We start from the raw sequence: 18707 nt of genomic DNA, 5'->3' as shown, positions 1-18707 counted from the left end.
TAAATAAAGGCAACAGTAAAGCACTCTTCATAATTACTTTTTTCTTATTAAAACCAATATTTGCACAATTTCTTGCTCATACATGTTTGAGTCAATTCCTTCCTTTTTCTCCTTAACAATACTGAAAACAATAGGTGTTCGCTTGAAAATCACAGCCTTTTAGCTTTTTATGTGACATAATGTGCCCATGGTGGTGTGCATGCAGTAGATTGGGAACAACAGTACAAAAGATTCCCATTGTCCTCATTTCACACTATCACGCTATCATATCCACTTTGTGTGCGGTTAAATGTTACAGATACAGTCAACTCAAGAATTATTGGCACCCTTCATGAAATTGAGCAAAAATGATTGTATAAAATGAAAAATACACATACGGATTCAAATTTTCTGCTCAAACGTTTGGGGAAAACCAAAGATCTTTCAGCTGAAAAGAGACAGATGGTTGTTGACCTTCACAGAGCAGGTGACGGATGTAAGAAAATACATAAACAGTTGAAAATCCCACTAAGCACAGTCAGGGCAATAATCAGAAGGTTCAAAAAGTCTGGAACAGTTGCACATTTGCCAAGAAGAGGACACATGTGCATATTGCCCCCACGCACAGTGAGGAAGATGGTGATGGAGGGAGAGAAAAATCCAAGGATCACAGTTTCAGAACTGCACAGTTTAGTTTTGAAACTTATCGAGTTTCAAAACTACTGTTAGACGCCACCTCCGTGTCAACAAGCTCTTTGGAAGGGTTGCGCGAAAGAAGTCCTTGCTGAGCGCCTGAACTTTGCCAAGCGTTGTCGGAACTACAATTCTACAGTTGGAATTGTGCGATGTGATCCGATGAACTTTTTGGCCGTGCACACCATACAAGGAAAAGCATACAAGGAAAATCAACACTGAAATGGCTGGGGAAGACAAAATCAATGTTTTGCCATGGCCATCCTATTGAAAACCTGTGGTCTGAGTTGAAGACAACAGTCCACAAGCGCAAACCTAAGACTATCGAGGATCTTGAAATGTTCTGCATGGAGGAGTGGTCCCAGATCCCTCCAAAAGTGTGCTCCAACCTAGTCACACTTAACAGGAAGAGGCTCAGTGCTGTTATCCTCTCCAGGGGAGGCTTCACCAAATATTAATTGTAGGGGTGCCGATAATTTTGAAACTTTGTTTTGCAGAAAAAAATGGTACTACTCGCTAAAATGTGTTGTGTTTGAAAAATTGTGTTAAAATAAAAGTATACCGCATCCTCGTATGTTTGCCCAAAATATGACTCCCTGTATGTGTTGTTTATTTTATACATTCATTTTTGCTCAATTTCACGAAGGGTGCCGATTATTCTTGAGTTGACTGTATGTGCGTCAGCTCTTTGACCACACGAGTCCTCCATGGTTGTTTACTTGTCAGAAGAAGTCAGGTCTATTTTTGAAGACTGGTGGGTGATCCTGTTCACACTTTAACCTTTTAACAGAACTACTTTTAACTGACTCGTAATCAGGCTGGGTGGGACGACCAGCTTCTTCTCATTTGTAACTTTTGTTGTTATATTTGTGAAGCTAGACTTGGGACTAGGACTCAGGATCTGCTGTTTCAGTTATGAATTTCCCATCATACTTATTTGCAAAGGAATCCGTTATGTGTATTTGTTTTGTAATTTCATGGAATCTGCAGCAGTAATGGCCTCTGATTGAGAATATTCTATGGCACACTGGGACACAACCTTTGACCCCTCTAAAAACCTGGAATTCACACAGAGGGGAATCCTAGTGCAAAATCACCAGGCTCCATACTTGAAGTCCTGAGCCCTGCAAAAAATCAAAGACAGCATCTTTCAAGGCTGAGTGGAATGACATAAATTGATACAACGCCAATGAAACGACTTCCACATCCTAAAAGAACTGAAACAAATAAAGCTCTTAACCCATAGCTTTTTCCCCCCGTTTGGAAATCCCGTGGGATTAACATGTCATTATACTACATTCCTTCCCTTACATAAGTGAGACAGAATCTGTTCTGGGTAATGTTTGCACATATTTGCATGTTGATGGTATCATTTTGTATACAGCAGGTCACAATACAGGCAGGACAGAAGGGCAGAGCCTTCAGAGCCTGCTGTAAGGTGGTTTGTTATATTTCTGAAATGCTCGTACTGTAGAAAGACTGGGAGACCTTGGAGCATTGTTACATTGCACTAAGAGAAATTTTTAAATATGTAGGTAAATGGATTGATGAGAAGTTTTCTTTTATTCATGGTTCCTACATTTGGCTCTTCATTAGGATTTTTGTATTTAACAGGTAATGTTAGTAACTGTTGGTACTTTTCCACGGATTATTGTGGTTATGATTTATCAATTTAATGCTGTATCTTTGCACAGTAGGTATACATTTTAATGAATGTGGCATATTTGTTCTTGTGTGGTCCCCTGACAAAACTCTGAACAACGCATTTAAATGTAGTCAGGTTCAAACTGTTCGACAACATTTTTTTTTTCCATTGGTATTGCTTTTTAGGTTTAAGATTGCAAAATGCCCACAGCCACCTTAACTACACACACTGAAAGACAATGCAACAGAATGGTGAAAATGTAACCTGTTACTCAGAGTTATCGCTTTCTGTTACCGGGACACAAACACCTGTAGATGAATTATTGACTGCATTTCAACTCCTAATGAAAATGGCCTTCACTTTCAATATTTTTTAAATAGCTTCAGTTTTAGATAAACTAATTTGGTAGTTCCTCAAATTACTTACTTTCTGCCATCCTATATTAATAAATGTTATATATGCAGTAGCTCCCAACCCATGAGATTAAGGGCACCTGTTGTCTCCTGGTTGTTCTCTTGATCACCAGTACTTGCTTGTTTAGACTTTTGCTGACCTTTTCCTGTTTTCAGAAACACTTCACTTCAGGAATATTGTTGTCAACAATTTCAGCATGCAGAACACGCATTGCTGTCTCAGTTGAAGAGATAGCTGCCCCAGGTTGCTGCTGGAAGAGGTGTTAGTGGGGCCAGCAGGAGGCGCTCACCCTGCGGTCCATGTGGGTCCTAATGCCCCAGTATAGTGACGAGGACACTATACTGTAAACCGGCGCCGTCCTTCGGATGCGACGTAAAACCGAGGGCCTGACTCTGTGGTCATTAAAAATCCCAGGGCGTTTCTCGAAAAGAGTAGGGGTGTAACCCTGGTGTACTGGCCTAATTTCCCATTGGCCCTTACCGATCATGGCCTCCTAATAATCCCCATCTTGAATTGGCTTCATCTCTCTGTTCTCCTCCCCACTGATAGCTGATGTGTGGTGAGTGTTCTGGCGCACTATGGCTGCTGTCGCATCATCCAGGTGGGGCTGCACATTGGTGGTGGTGGAGGGGAGTCCCCATTACCTGTAAAGCGCTTTGAGTGGAGGGTCCAGAAAAGCACTATATAAGTGTAAGCAATTATTATTTTTTCTTTCTAAGCAGCACTCACTATATAATCAATGCGAAACGAAATGACACAGAAAGGAATGACGATGTACCATAAACTCCCACAATGATAATTATTTTTCATTACGTTTCCTTTTGCAGATGTCCACTTACATTTCAGCTAACGCACTGGAATGAGAGGATTTCTGAAACACAGAAATTAGTACAGGATTGATACCAATTGCAGATCCTATTCAAACAGAGCTGAGAGCAAATTTAAATATACTCATCAGAAAGAAAACCGAAATCAGTTAGACTGCAATTAAGGACTCATTTGTAACCAAATCCAGAAGATACAGTTATTCTGGATTTTGACAATTATATTGGAATATTTAATCATTTTTGCTTCATGCAGAATTGTTTGCTTTGTATGGCAGAACTGTATTGTTATACCAAGATCATATTGTAAACTGGTAATAATTATAATAATTATACATGCATATTAAATTTAAAAGTATCCAAATGAAAAAAGTAATTTACCAGACGTATAGGTTCAGATTTGTCTATGCTTAGAAATGCTAAAATAATGCACATCTTTTTAGTGAAGAATGATGCAAGAAAGAATTTGTGACCACTCTTATTATTCTTGTCAGTTCAATTACAAGAATGATTGCTACAAAAGAGTTTCTGTTACAAAATGTTCTTTGACTCATGTGGTGTTTTACTAAAGCCTTAAGAATGTACTTCTTGGGAAAGTTAATGCAAACCATGAGCATCTTCAGCATACATGAAATACTCAGATTGTCAGGTTTAAGTAGTCCAACAGATTAGTTACTGATGGGGATTTTAGAGATACCAGGCACAGTTTCTGCTCTATGAACTAAGTGGAAATAGCAGTGTGTCAGCAGGCCAGGAAACTCTCAGGGCATAAAAAGACTGCCACACAGCACACTGTGGTCTGCTTTTCCTTTGGGATTAAGGGACAGTCTTCAAGCTGTCAGCATTTCTGGTGTCCAAGACAGGAACTTCATCCACCAAGCTTAACCAGCAGGGTAGGGTGTCCCTTTCTTTGCATTGCCTTGCAACCTAGTAGTTGTTAATGGTCCCTGTTGCTGGGTTACTCTGAAGGGAGGCTGCTTCATCGTCAAGTAGTCCAGTGCCTACAGCTGCCCCCTGGTGGCCACTGGAGAATGTACACAAATTAATTGCCTCTACTGCCTTGTTAACAGTAATGTTTCTCATTAAAATATACACTCTAAAGGAAAAAAAGAACAGTTAACTCTTACGTATTTTGTGTTAGATATGTTGCATTCTTTACATAAAAAGGGACGGTAGATTCCATGATCTAATCAAACCTTTTAAGTAATGCTGTAATATATGAAAAATACCATATTCCGTACACATAGCAACATGAACAATTTGAATTAATTGATGACAATAATAACACTGATAAATTAGCATAGACATACTTGTAAAAAAAAATTAAAAATCCTTTTGATTTTTTGAATGGTTTTTGCTTTGATTTAACAACATTTGTATAATGTGAGATTTACTTACTTATCAAGATGGACATTTCCTACATTTTATCTGGCATAGAGTGCATTTTCATAGTCCATTTCAGTAACAAAGTGCTTTTGTAAGGAAACAATCCTTTTTAGTTCAACACCACCCCCCACCTACTGGAGACCACACAGCCACTCAAAGACAATAACAGTCATTTCATCAAATTATTTTCATCTATTCAAAGGTTTATTGGCTCTGTAGAAGTCTATGACTTTGCTGTTAGTTCTGAAGCACTTTATTCATGAACTGAGAAAGATTATATGATTTAAAATATTACAAAACAGGCTGACAGTGCTCCCATATTTCCATAGGTTTCCTAATATGTTGTTATGCAATTCTGATGAGCATTTTGATGCATTCCTTCTCAGACAACGAAAGTACCAGATTTCTCCCTTAATGTTTTTGTTTAATAAGTGTTTTTACAGACAGCTGAATGTTGGATAGTGACATTGAAATGCTCCCTGATTGACTCCATTGAGTTCATTCACTGAGACATAACCTTGAGACTGAGACATGCATTTTGGAGTTTGTTACCGAAACAGCTAACATCTACAGGATTTAAAAATGAAACTTAATTTTAAAAGATCACTCATGTTACTATTACGATCTGCATAGCTCAGCGCATTTTCCAAGCTCGGTGCTAACATGAGTAGGTACATTGATATAGTAACTGTCTTAAACAAGATTTACTTAAAGAAAAGTGTTTTATTAATAATTTAATAATTTAATCTTTTTAAAAGGGTTTAGAGAATTTCATCCTGTTAAAAAAATAGCTCTCGGGTAGTACAGGCAAGGAAAACTTGTTCATTGTGTACTCTCAGCCCTAGTAACAGCAACATGTATCCGACATTTGATTTTTATCAACTTGAGAAATAACAGGAAGTAGAATGTTGCATATCATCCAGGCAGTCTTTTTAATAATTTGTGCACGACTCTAAATCAACAGAGAATTTAATCTTTTGCAATAACTGTCTCACTGTTCTTTGCAAGAACTATTTACCAGGGGCCTTTGAGAGAAGAACCCAGAGCAGCCCTGCTCTGCTCTTTGACAGCTTGAGTTGTTTTTCTGTCATATCAAACGTCTCAAATTACTCAGCACATCATGAAGTTGCACCGTTGATCGGCACCAGTTATCGAGCATGTAAGGACATAAACATATCGTTGCGAGTGTGTTCATCAGCCGTGCTCAGGCGGATCGGTGGTTTTCCAACTGGAGCACAGCCGGAGATCCACGTGGCAGGGGGCTGGGTGAGGCCATGTTGTTTGTGTTGTTTGACAGCTGGTGTTTGCTTGTCTTCCCAGGCATCCCTTTTCCCAAGAACTTCATCCAGATCTGCAAGAAGATCCTGTGCCGGCTCTTCAGGGTGTTCGTGCACGTCTACATCCACCACTTCGACCGGATCATCGTCATGGGCGCGGAGGCCCACGTCAACACCTGCTACAAGCACTTTTACTACTTTGTGACTGAGCTTCACCTCATAGACCGCAAGGAGCTGGAGCCCTTGGTGAGTGTGCGTGGAGGAGCGGACCAGTCGCGTTCTTTATCCCGGAGTCATTTACCTGTTAGTCATCTAAGTCTGTCATGCTGCCATTGTAAAAAATGATTCTCTCATTTCCATCCTTAATATGTACTTTGTCTGTTTACCTAAAAACATAGAAAAGCATACTAATGAAAGACCGTTATCGTTGCTGTTTTTTCACTGAGACATTTACTGTATACGATTGATCACGTGAAGACAGGTGTGTGATAACACCGGCCCACCCACGGCCTTAAATTCGAATCTGCAATTAAATAAGGCCACAGCATCTATTTTTGTAAGCATGGAGCTGTTTAGACATGTCATTATTCATTGTTGCAGAAGAGAAAAGTATTTTTTCTGCAGTATTTCCTCTCACATCTCATGATGTCCTAACATATGAGAGGGCTCAGTTTTGCTTCCTGGCATGTTCCTTATACAGTATGTGCATCTCTTAGTGGGGCTGTATATCATGTCTGAAAGTATGTTACAAGCTCAGGATAAAGTTGCTTAACTTATTCAGAGACTTGATAGACTCATAGAAGTCAAATCCCAACAGCTGTTTTATTCAATGGTCTTTAACTCAATCCTGTTGTCATTGGTAATGATTGTTCAAATCTGCCTAACTTAAATCACTAGTTTAATGGCTTCAGTGTAACACTTCCCAATTGCCTCCATCAAAATACCATTCTGTAGCTGCCATTGGATAACAGATTGTATGGAATTATATATATATACTGTATATAAGAAGCTAGAGATATATTTGGATATCATTGCCACACAATTTAAAGCATTTTATCAAGAGACAGAGACAAAGCCTCTTAAAACATAAACAGTCTTCATCAATTCATTCTCCACATTTTGACTTTTTCCCCAAAACAACAACAATTGACTCGTGTCAATTTTGAGATGACACGACTGTTTTGCAAAGTTACATTGTGCCAGCTATTTGAACATGCAGATTTCTTCTGTGTCACTACTGGTGTAGTTCAATGTAAGTGATGTTCTCGGGATTAAAAAACTGCCTTGCAGAGGAAGCCCAGGAGCCCTTACACAAATCCTTCAGTCCCACGTTCACCATGTTAATGAAATCTGTAACAGATATTACAGGCACCATTGGCTGTGGAAAAACAAAATCAGAAAAACTCTGAGGGAAACAATTGCTGCTTTATCTGCGGTATCATAAGGAATTCCCATGATCCTGCTGGGAAAATACCAGAGCCCTCGTCAGCAAAGTATTAGTAGCAACATTACATGAATCAATTGATGAATTATTCTGAACTCGAGCATTCAGCTGCTGTTCATTCTTTTTGGAGAAATGCTTAGGAGAAAGAACCATGTGTTTTCTAGATTAAAATTAAGGATGAATGGGGAATGCCATATTTATGTTGCGTTGTTATTAATTTATTTAAAAATATCATGGGAATCAAGTCTGGATAGGCAGCATTTTGGCATAAGAGAGGATGGATTTTGCTCATTTTGGTTAGGAGTGCTATTCATATCGTTATTCATTTGTATTTTCGCCTTTCCCCTGTGCAGTATATTTATGTTGGGCTGTTGTTGAATTTTTGGGTCAGATTACATTTTTATCAGTTCTGTACATTAAATTAATGATGTTTTTACATTTTGTTTCAGGCCTGGGTGTGGTACCAATTTATCACCCTGTCTGCTCAAACAGCTTTAATAATTAACAGGGAGCAAATGTATCAAAGAAAACTCTAAACAGTGTGCTGCACATAAAATGAATGAGTAAATTACACAATGGCATTACATAAAGATATACAGTTGATGATGTAATCTACTCCTTTATCTTTAAACAGCCTTGAAAAACTCAGACAGCGGTTCTATAGCATGTGTCCTGATCCCATTAAAATGCATTAAAAACCTAATCAGGTAATGAGCTCATGTAACACTATGACTAGACTTCAGGTACAGTGTGCAGTAGTTAATGTGCTTGTGTTCTTGGTCATTTTAGTAGGCAGAACCTTTGTGCCTTTTCTGCTTTTATTTTCCTGGTCATTTTTGCAAAATGCACAAACGTAGGAAACTAGTAATAATGTTACAGTTCAATATTTTTTCCTGGAGAAGGAATTTCCTTTGAGGCTGTCTTGTGAATAGGAAACCAAACAGAATTCACAGCAGGATGAAAATTTATGAAAAGCAGCAGATATAATCTGCTAGATGAGCCAAGAGGCCTCATGTTGTTTGCAACCTATCTTTCTAATGTTGTTAAATATGAGGGAGAAATAGTACAGAGAAAACAAATTAGGATCACATTCAGAAAGCATAGATTTTGGCCCAGTATGGTTGATAATAAAAGAACTTCAAAAGCAAAATCATCTAAATTGTTCTGTACTTCACAGTATTAAGTGCAGTTAAATAAACGTTGTTACTCAGTTATGAGCTGTTGCTTGGAAACAACTTGGATTATTAGCTGACGTGCTGTGAAACAGGTTGAGATTTGTCATTTGTGCCTGATTTTCTCTGCTGTTTGTAAGTTATTTGTTTTCAGTATGTGAAAATCAATCGCAGACCGACTTGTGCAATCCAAAATGAGCCTCAAGAATCTACAGAGCAAATAATAACACGATACCCACTGCTTCGTTTCTCTTTATCATCTACATCCGGAAATGTAGAATAAACATTTCTGTGGAAGGAAACGCAATCGGGAAATATGGTTACATTTCTGCTGGCACTGCTGCCTCTCAACTTTTGGGTCCAGTATTTGATCCTAGCCTGGGGCATATTCTGTGTGGAGTATGAATATTCCCACAAATGTCCGCATAGTTTTCTCTGGGTAAGAAATTGGACTCCCAGTGCCTTACAAATACATTCTGGCTAAGATAACGGGTGTTTTGCGCTACGCAGGTGTAATTCCCTGGGTTCTGTCCAGTTGCTGCAGGCCTTACTGGGATTAAATGCCCTTCTGATGATGGCCGGGCGACAGTATTCGTAAACTGATACGCAAGCTTAAATCAGCTTCTAGAAATGGAGCAAAAAGACCCATGTTTGATCAGATCAACCATATGTTTTTTTAACCAGATTCCAAACTTCCAGAACTCAGTTACTCAGTTATTCAATTCAAACTGTTATTGATGCTGGATTCTGTATATTGAGTAAACGAGAACCTAAATGGAAGCCGGAATATTTTATTTTTAAGAAGGTAAAGGGTGATGAGAGTATGGCACAAGATACCCCAGCCAAGTTGAGAAAGCCGATCCCAGAAATGACTGGCTGTGATTCGCTGATGAATTGGTAACCAGGACTCAAAAGATCCAGATGGGTCGATCCAAATGGCCTGTTTTGTAGCTTTATGTTCATTTTTATATTTGATTTGAAATTAAAGTGACTGAACAATTATGTCTCTGTGCACTAAACAAATCTATGCTAAACCCTTTGTGAAATGTGCATATGGTGTTTTTATTACTGTTCACTAAATCACCTTTGAAACCAAACACAGATAGAATGAACAGTGGAAACCAGTTTCTTTGCAATGCAAAACAGGAAAACAGGCAAGGTAATAACAGATTTTATTCAAGGTCTTTTTGTTTGGTAGTTTGTTCTTTGATATTAGCTGCATTTCTTGTTTTAATTACTTGTAGTATAAAAGGTATTGCGTGACAAGACACTTATTGTGTCTTGGCAGCCGCTTTACAGTCAATAAAAATCATTTGAAATGCACATGCTTTATAGGAGAACATACTGTGACAATGAAAAAAGAAAGCTTCTGTTAGAAGCAAAGCCATAACTTCATGAGCCTGATCTCCAGGGCAAAGAACTACAATAAATTCCTAAATTTGATAGCCTTTAAAAATAGCGTTCATGTACAGTATTTGGAAAGTAGAATTTAAATAAGCTTTGAAAGTGGCTGAGAATAATTCTAATTATTAGATCATTAATAATGGTAATTGCTTAGCAGTTGCCCTTATCCAAAATATTAGCCAAAATACACAGTAATAAATTACAAGTAATAGGTTTATTCCATGCTGACAAAAAGAAGAAAGAGAACACAACGTTTCGGCCGTGGAGCCTTCTTCAGGTGTGTAGTACAATGAAGAGCAGTAAACAATGTGTAGTTAGAAAGTAGTCATTGATTACAGTAAAGGAGGGATGACATTGGGCATTGCAGTATAAGCTGGAGGTAAAACTGTATTATAAAATGTGATCAGGCAGTAATAAGTTAAACAGTTCTCATAACAGAAACATGAGGTCATGTTAATAGGTTACAAACTGGGCAGAATTATACTAAGTGACAAAATGAGGTTTTTTCCTTTTGTTTTGCTCTTTGGGTGAATTCAGTACTTACTCTGCACAGGACGACACAAAAATCTATACAGTGTATGAATACACATGAGGTGTACCTTAATAATTATTGTTCAGTATTAAACCCCTTGCATTCCAGATTCAACAACATTTGAAAGTTTGACTATTTAAATATGTTTTTTAGTGTGGGTCCAATCGTTCATCTGCACAGCACAAGGAATATATAATAACAATAATAATTGCTTACACTTATATAGCACTTTTCTGGACACTCCACTCAAAGTGCTTTACAGGTAATGGGGACTCCTCTCCACCACCACCAGTGTGCAGCCCCACCTGGATGATGTGACAGCAGCCATAGTGTACCAGTACACTCACCACACATCAGCTATCAGTGGGGAGGAGAACAGAGAGATGAAGCCAATTCACAGATGGGGATTATTAGGAGGCCATGATTGGTAAGGGCCAATGGGAAATTTGGCCAGGACGCCGGGGTTACACCCTGGGATTTTTAATGAACAACAGAGAGATAGGCCCTCGGTTTTACGTGTCATCCGAAGGACGGCACCTTTTTTACAGTACAGTGTCTTCTAACCATGCTGAAGAAAGCACTTCTTTTATTGCTTTTCCAGCCCTGTAAGAGTGAATAAATAGTGTTGATGTTGCTTAAACTGTGTGTCCATAGAAGTGTAATCATTTCTAAGATATGATGGCATTTTTTATTTTCATTCAAACTTCAGTTGGGGTACGAGACAAGCATTCAAAGTTCACAAAAGGTGATAAGGAACACAAGGAGATAAAGAGACTCAGAATTGGACCTTCCTTTTTACACAAAAGGTGATGGATATTTGAAACAAGCTACCCAGACGTTGTTTGATGAGATCCATTAGCTGCTAATAGCCAAGCTAATAAAATTAGCTGGTTACTTAATGTAATGTAGTAACAGAAGCTACATCAGAAAGCTTTAATGATCCATATATTTAGAAGAACAAATTGATGTAGCAGTGAAGAACAAAACTGCGGAGAGCCTTTGATCATCCTTCTTCCTGTTAAAATTGGTTAATGACATTCAAATATTGTAAAATGGATTACTATACAGTACGTTCTACAATATATATGTACATACCATCTAAAGCATTTACTTTAGTACTATGGACCTTTCCAAATGTAACTGCATAACAGAAAAGGAAAATGAAAAGGCATGTGGGCCCGAGATCATGAAGTTATTGGACACTTCATTTGATTTGGCATGACCACAGATTTTGTTTGTAGAATTAGTGGAAATGTTCTGGATGAACAGACTTAATTTCTGTATAATCAGTGTTGACAACTGGAATTGCCCATTGATAATAAGGCAGCCATGAAGAACAGCCTCCTTGCTTGTAATTGCAAAACTGGGCTGAGCGCTAATTAAACAAACAGCTAAGTGCTTGTGTGTGAATATAAATAAGAGTCGGATGGTATCCCAGATTCCATTTAGCCTCAAATGCTCTTTCATCAATTTTAAAAATCTATTTTAACGTGTTTGGCTAATGTTTTTATACAAAGCTACTTTTATACACATTTTGCTAACGCAGTGCAGTACGTTGCTAAAAGGACAATAGTAGTGTCCTAGCTGTGTTTGGAACCCACAGCCTGCCAGTGTCCTACCCACTATACCAAGTACACATTACCTGCCTGTAAAATGGTCAGTTCACAAATTGATCATAATTCCTGACTTACATAGAGTAGTTTCAGTGAGCTGCATTTCACCTCATTAGCAGACTGTTGATAACACTATGTTAAAATCCGTTAAGCTTGACTTGCTTAATTTTTGCAAATGGTGTCCTCTGGCATTTCTAAAAGGTTCGTTGACTTCCAGCTCTAAGGTGGAACATCAGAACATTATGAACATACTGTATGACCAGCGGCCAACGAAAGTAGGTCATTCAGCCTGCCTACCATGGTTGGTAGTTAATTACTTACAGTAATTACTAGCTAATCCAAGAATCCCATCCAGCCATTTCTTTGGGGAAGCCAGGGTATCGGCTTCAACAGCATGGCCGGTAGCTTGTTCCATACTCCTACAACCCTTTGTGTTTTCAGTTTTAAATGCATTTCTGTGTAGTTTGCAGTGGTGCCTTCTGGTTCATGTTTCGATTCTGAAAGAATCCTTAGGATTGCCTTCATCAGTTACTTTTAGGACTGCTGTATGAATACTTGACACTCACGCATTTCACAGAATGCCTAATGGCTATAATTTAGGAATTATTATTTTATCAGGAACTTATCAAAATCCTTCCAAACATTTACCATATATTATGCTTTGTATGTGTCTGTTATTGTTACTGCTTGTTCTAATTATTGTTTCTAGAATTTAACATCTAGCAGAAGTCAGATGGATTGGTCTGTATTTATTTGATTTAGTTGTTTTTTTCTTTAAAGGTCACTACATTTGTATGTTTCAGTTAATGGGTCCTACTACAGCCTGTCTTGATTGACAGTTGGAAGAGTTGTGTTAATGGCCTACGTATAGCACCATATGGTTCTTAAAGTCCAGTAAAGTACAATTGATAGAGTACCATTAGGCCCTGGATGTTTGTTAATCTGAAGTATTTCTAGTAGCTGGAACTCTTCTAGTTTTCTATGCTGATATTGTTTAATACAGTCTTTCCACAGCCCGGGGCATGTTGTTGACTTCTTAGTGAACCGCTGAGTGAAATACTCATGTAGTACGTCAGCCATTTACCTTGCATCATCAGTGCACTTCCTATTGTCATCCCAGATCTTACTGCTTCCTTTACTGTTATTGTGCAGTTGTAGTACTGAAAGAACCATTTATTATTCATTTTAGCCTCTATTGCAATATTCCTTTTTCTAGTCCTTTTTTCTACCTGAGCTAGCAAATCATATTTCTTTTCTTATCTGGATCCTGTTATTTTTATTATCTCAGTCATGTACATTCTTTCTCCTTATTTTCCCAGATGATTTATTTAACTATATGGGCCACAGCTTTCAGACCTTCAATTTGTATATTTTTGGAATACATCTGTCCTGTGCATTTTATCATTCATTTAGCCTAGACTTTTCACTTCTCATGGTGAAATTGCAATTTAGACTCCCAGCTTTACTAATTAAGCCTATAATTAATCAATCAGCCTTGTACATTTACCAGACATATCAAACATAAATAACTGCAGACATTGCTTGTGTGTTGTGGTCTACTTAATTTCAAGTGGAAATAGGCTATTCCAATACATAATCTTTAAAAGGTTTGCAAAATACATTTTGGAAAGAGATAAAGGGGCTCTCTTTTAAATTACTGACCTAAATTAGAACCATAGCTTGCTTAATTATTACAGTTAGGAAATATTTATTGTTTGCTATTGGAACACAATTTTCTGATTTTACAATAAATACAGTGAAAACATCATTTGTTATGACATGAACAGAAGATACTGTAAATGTGTGCAATGAAAGAAAACAGGGAAACAACAGATATTTTATTTCTTCAGCATCAATAGCTGCTAAACCCAAGTCTCAAGACGGTTGTGAACTTGGGGTTTCCGTCATCAGAACGCTGTGGAGGATCACTTAGAGGAACTAAAGAAATGTCCTTCTGTCAAGGAATGGGTGGCATGAGTAAATCTGTAGAGAAGCACACTCCGGGACTGGGACTCCAGATGGGTTATTAAACCAACCTGATTCTGGTCAGCAACACACAGCAGGGACAGAAGGTTGCTAGCTGGACAGATGGCTTTCACTTGTGCCACTTTTTGGTCTTTTATTAATGTTTTAAAAGGTCAGAACTCTGTTTACTGCAGTCTCTCTCTTTCTGCTATGCTGAAAAGAAATTCTGTAAAAAGCACAACTTCTATTTTTCTTTTGTTTAGGAGTTCCTCCAGAGTGTGAATTAAAATAATTTCTTACAAATGCTTGTGAAGAATGAGTGACCTTGATTAGCAAAGAACTCTGTGTAACTCTAAGCCCCTGTTTTAAGAAAGTGTCATTTAAGAATCCCTCATGAAATATTTTAACTTCTGCTGGTGTCATTTTTTCAAAAGAATAAAACTCAAATGAACTTCCTTGTCTCAAGTCTAACATTTCTGTCAAAAGTCCTTATATGCATCTATGGTGTCTAAAACAAACATAATTGTGATATTCATTTTGTAAATCAGGAAAGAAAATGTAGAATTGTTGTAAATCACGTTGACAAATGATTTCTTGAAATAGCCGAAGAGCTAGCGTTTTTAATACTGTACTAAACCCCTAATCTGACACTGACCCAGATGCAAAAAGGGGGAAATGTGTGTAGGGAGAGAGCTGTATGACAGAAGTAGAAACACAAGAAACAGTGGGACATCTGGTGGGTTTTGAAAACTACAATGACCATACAGTTGCCCAGTTATATAGAATCACCAGCTGGCAGCCAGGAACAGGATATCCCATCCATCTCTGGATTTGATATGACAAATGGCTAATGGTGTATTTTAAAATAATACATCATATCATTATTTTAGCTTAGCTTTGTCTGATAAAGAAATCCTGGTCACTCCCTATACTGACCCTGGAAGATTTTAATTTATGTTTAACATTACATATCAATTAATTCTGTTTTTTCTCGTTTGCTTTGCAGAAGGAAATGACATCAAGAATGTGTCACTGAGGACACACTGCTGAATGAACTATGCACCTACAAGACACCATCGTCTTGCAAAATGGACACAAAAGTCTGAATTGCAGCCTCCATCTTTCTGTTTGTGCAGATGGCAGTGGAGACTATACAAAAACACCAGCAGCAGCGTTAATGTAAGGCCTGATGACATTAGAGCCAAAGGAAGCTTGCCCAGTTCCTAATTGTAGGACATGTAAGCCTGAGATGAGAGCAGTCTGTAATCTACTGACCAAACCTTTTTCCTTGGAGACTGTTCTTTGAATACATTTCACTGAGGGAGGTTAGACATGTACGTTCATTAGTAAAGCAGCACCACCTACTGGAAATAAAACAAAAGTAATACCATACAGTAACCTACAAATAATGTAAAATATTTCCAAATTGCTTCAAAATGTATTTAACTGTAGTCAACATTTTGCCTTTGGTTCAGTCATTCGTGTGACTGCAGTCTACTTGACATTTTGAAGTCCATTTCTCATAGTGTAACTGGAATGAAGCTGCTACAGTGGTGTGTTTAACAATAAGACATAGAACTTGTACAAAATCAGACATTCACTACATTATAGGCTTTCTGCGTATTAACAGGAAAATGCAACAAATTAGAACTCTATAAAAACCGAAATTGCTGAAAAAATGTTAAGAATCTATACAGTCAAATGCAAAAAATCTGATGGATGTGTGGTTACTAGAATACAACTAAAATCAGAGACAAATAATTTCTATTCTATAAGTATTTTTGCAGCATTATTACAGCTTTACTAATAAAAAAATGGAATGTTCTTGGAAAAAATGTATTTAATTTAATCTGCTACTCAGAGAATGCAATAGGAAAAAATATTGCATTATTTCCAAAACAAGATATTTCCAAGAAAACAGTGTCCTTTTAAAGATTATTTTAAATTGTTTGGCATAAAATTAGGTAGTAGCATTTTATTTTTGTAATGATTTGATATTAATTGAGGGATTAAATACTCTATATTTTGATGAATGATGTATAGTTTGACAGAGGACTTGAAGATCTTTTTTGGCTAAACAAGTGTTATAACAATGGAGGGAAACAATATAATATACAGTCCTCGATTTAGGGGTTCAGTTCTGTAAAGCTGAAGTCAAAAGTTACTCTTATGCATTCACATACATTTAGTGTGTAGGTACGCTGAATTCTAGAATTTGAAGGTAGAAGTTTCCTATCATATCTTATCCTATTCTATGCACCCTTTGTGTAACATTAACAGTACTGTACGGTACCATAGAAAAAGTCTGGTACTGTACATCTGGTACATACAGTAAACATAATGTTAAAAAATATATAACAATAAACAGTATAGTAATTTATTCATGTAGTAATTTATGTAACAATGTTCTGTTAAAAATACATCTTAAAAACTGACATAACATTGAACTTCACATGCCTTAATTCCTAGAGCTGGCTTGCTCACGAGAATGGGTGAAGGAGCTTGGTTCGATGTTGACTTGTTAGATAGAGGGAGGGAGGATGGACTACAGAAATGTTGACAACAGCCTCAACTTCAAACATTGTAGAAGCTGAGACTGAAAGCATGAGGGTCCATCTTCTTGAGGCATGGCAAAGAGGAGTTGATTTCTAAATTCTTGGGTCTGAAAATATTTCAGCTCCCCGACAACGTCTGGATCTTCAGAGCTCTCCTCTGTTACTTTCTGCACCACCAGCACTGTCACGTATTGGTTCACACGTTCTTCAGTGTGTGAGTCGAAGGACCTTTTTAAAGCCTCCGACCTCTGTTTCAGTTCATAGTGAAAAGCCAGCCTGATGATTTCACTGGTCGCTTTGTTGATCAAAGCCACCTCAGACCCCTTGGAACTGTTCACAAACTTCGCCTTGACCTCTTCCCAGGCTGCTGCCATGGTTTTTATGGCAACATACTGTAGTCCTTCAAGGTTGTCCGATGCTCCCCTTGTGTGGTGGCAATAGCTTGAGCACATGTCCTGCATAAATATTACACTTTGAATGCTACCTCCCCCCTTATCCATAGGTTATAACAGTTTGGTTGTAAGTGTGAAAATTATACAGGTGTTGATCAGGAGCATGGTCAAGCACCAAGCAGGATTTTGAAGGGCATGCCTCTTGCTTGGCAATACACCTTCAACTGAGAGACCAGGTGGTGCCAGAACCAGTCCTCGAAAATGGAAATGGTAACCCAGGCCTTTGGGCTGGATTTCCATGTCACAGGTAGAGAGGACTTACAAATAAAGGCATAAGGACGTACTGGCACAGCGCACAAGCAGAAGTTATAACTTCTCTATCTACTAACAGTAACAGAGTAAGAGGATCTTTAGCCTTCCTTAAAACCTGGCATTGCCTTTTTTTCTTTTGCAAGGTCTGTACTATATATTCAGGCATTCTTTTGCAAAATAAGTTACTTAATAGTACATCCACATTAAACGTGTGTTGGCCAATACACACCCTCCTTGATTAACTCAGACAGTATATTAAACCTTTCTACTCAGCTGCTTCACCACTCACTGACATAATATGCAAATGTGTGTGAGCCTTTAACCATGGTATGGCCAAACCACCTATGACATCTCTCTGTTTCACTGTTTTTTGCCTGTGAGTCTTCATAAAGACTTGTCACCTTGTCTTGGATTGTCGTGAAGTTTTTCAGTACACACTGTTGATTTTGACCGCATTCTTAACAATTTTTCCATCTCATAAAAGCACACCAGACCGTTGCTTTGTAATCACTGTTAACTTCAACAGGGCCAAATATTTCTCATTATTTAATGCACTCTTTGACTGATATTTATGGTCAACGACAAGAGCATGCAATATGGATGTTAGCGATTACTCTGCAATATCACATTTTTGTTTTGGAAGTTGATTGAACTAAATGGAATTAAATCAAACTAAATGCTTTTTGTTACTGTTTGAAGATGGTTCTGTCAGTTGTATACTGGTCATGGAATGAAAGTTCAAATGTCTGTACATGGTGATTGTTCTGCTTTCTCACCAGCAGTTAATTAGAATTTGTTCAACATCTAAATTTAGTATACAATGCCTGTATACTGACCTGCTGTCACTTGCACTGCCATTATTAGAGGAGATTCTATGAGCATAATTCTATGCCTATAGTGCAAATCTAATGATCACATCCCATTCACTCATATACTATATTCTGGAATGTAGCCCTCTAATTTCTTTTACCCATAGTAAAACCGGAGAAATCATGCCGATCAACAAGCGAAACAAACTTGCATTTCACATTTATGCATAATGATTGCAAGAAAGATGAGAAAAACTGAAATAAAGTGCTATTCAGTGAAGTCATTAGTTC

General features: G+C 37.8%; 1 protein-coding gene across 1 annotated transcript in view; it reads left to right on the top strand.

Moving 5' to 3' along the window:
* Positions 1–18012, top strand: part of LOC148673630 (MOB kinase activator 3B) — a 50541-nt gene extending 32529 nt beyond the window's left edge. Inside the window, exons 3-4 of the mRNA XM_088630318.1 lie at positions 6262–6464; positions 15355–18012. Of these exons, the coding sequence (XP_088486444.1) occupies positions 6262–6464; positions 15355–15384 (233 nt within the window). The 3' untranslated portion in view covers positions 15385–18012. The remainder of the gene's footprint in view (positions 1–6261; positions 6465–15354) is intronic.
* The last annotated feature ends 695 nt before the right edge of the window (positions 18013–18707 follow it).

This window comes from Lepisosteus platostomus, chromosome 4, assembly GCF_059453375.1.
Source record: "Lepisosteus platostomus isolate fLepPlt1 chromosome 4, fLepPlt1.hap1, whole genome shotgun sequence".
NCBI classification, from domain to species: Eukaryota; Metazoa; Chordata; class Actinopteri; order Semionotiformes; family Lepisosteidae; genus Lepisosteus; species Lepisosteus platostomus.
The sequence above is the reverse complement of the archived record's forward strand: the minus strand, read 5'-3'. Positions and strand labels throughout refer to the sequence as shown.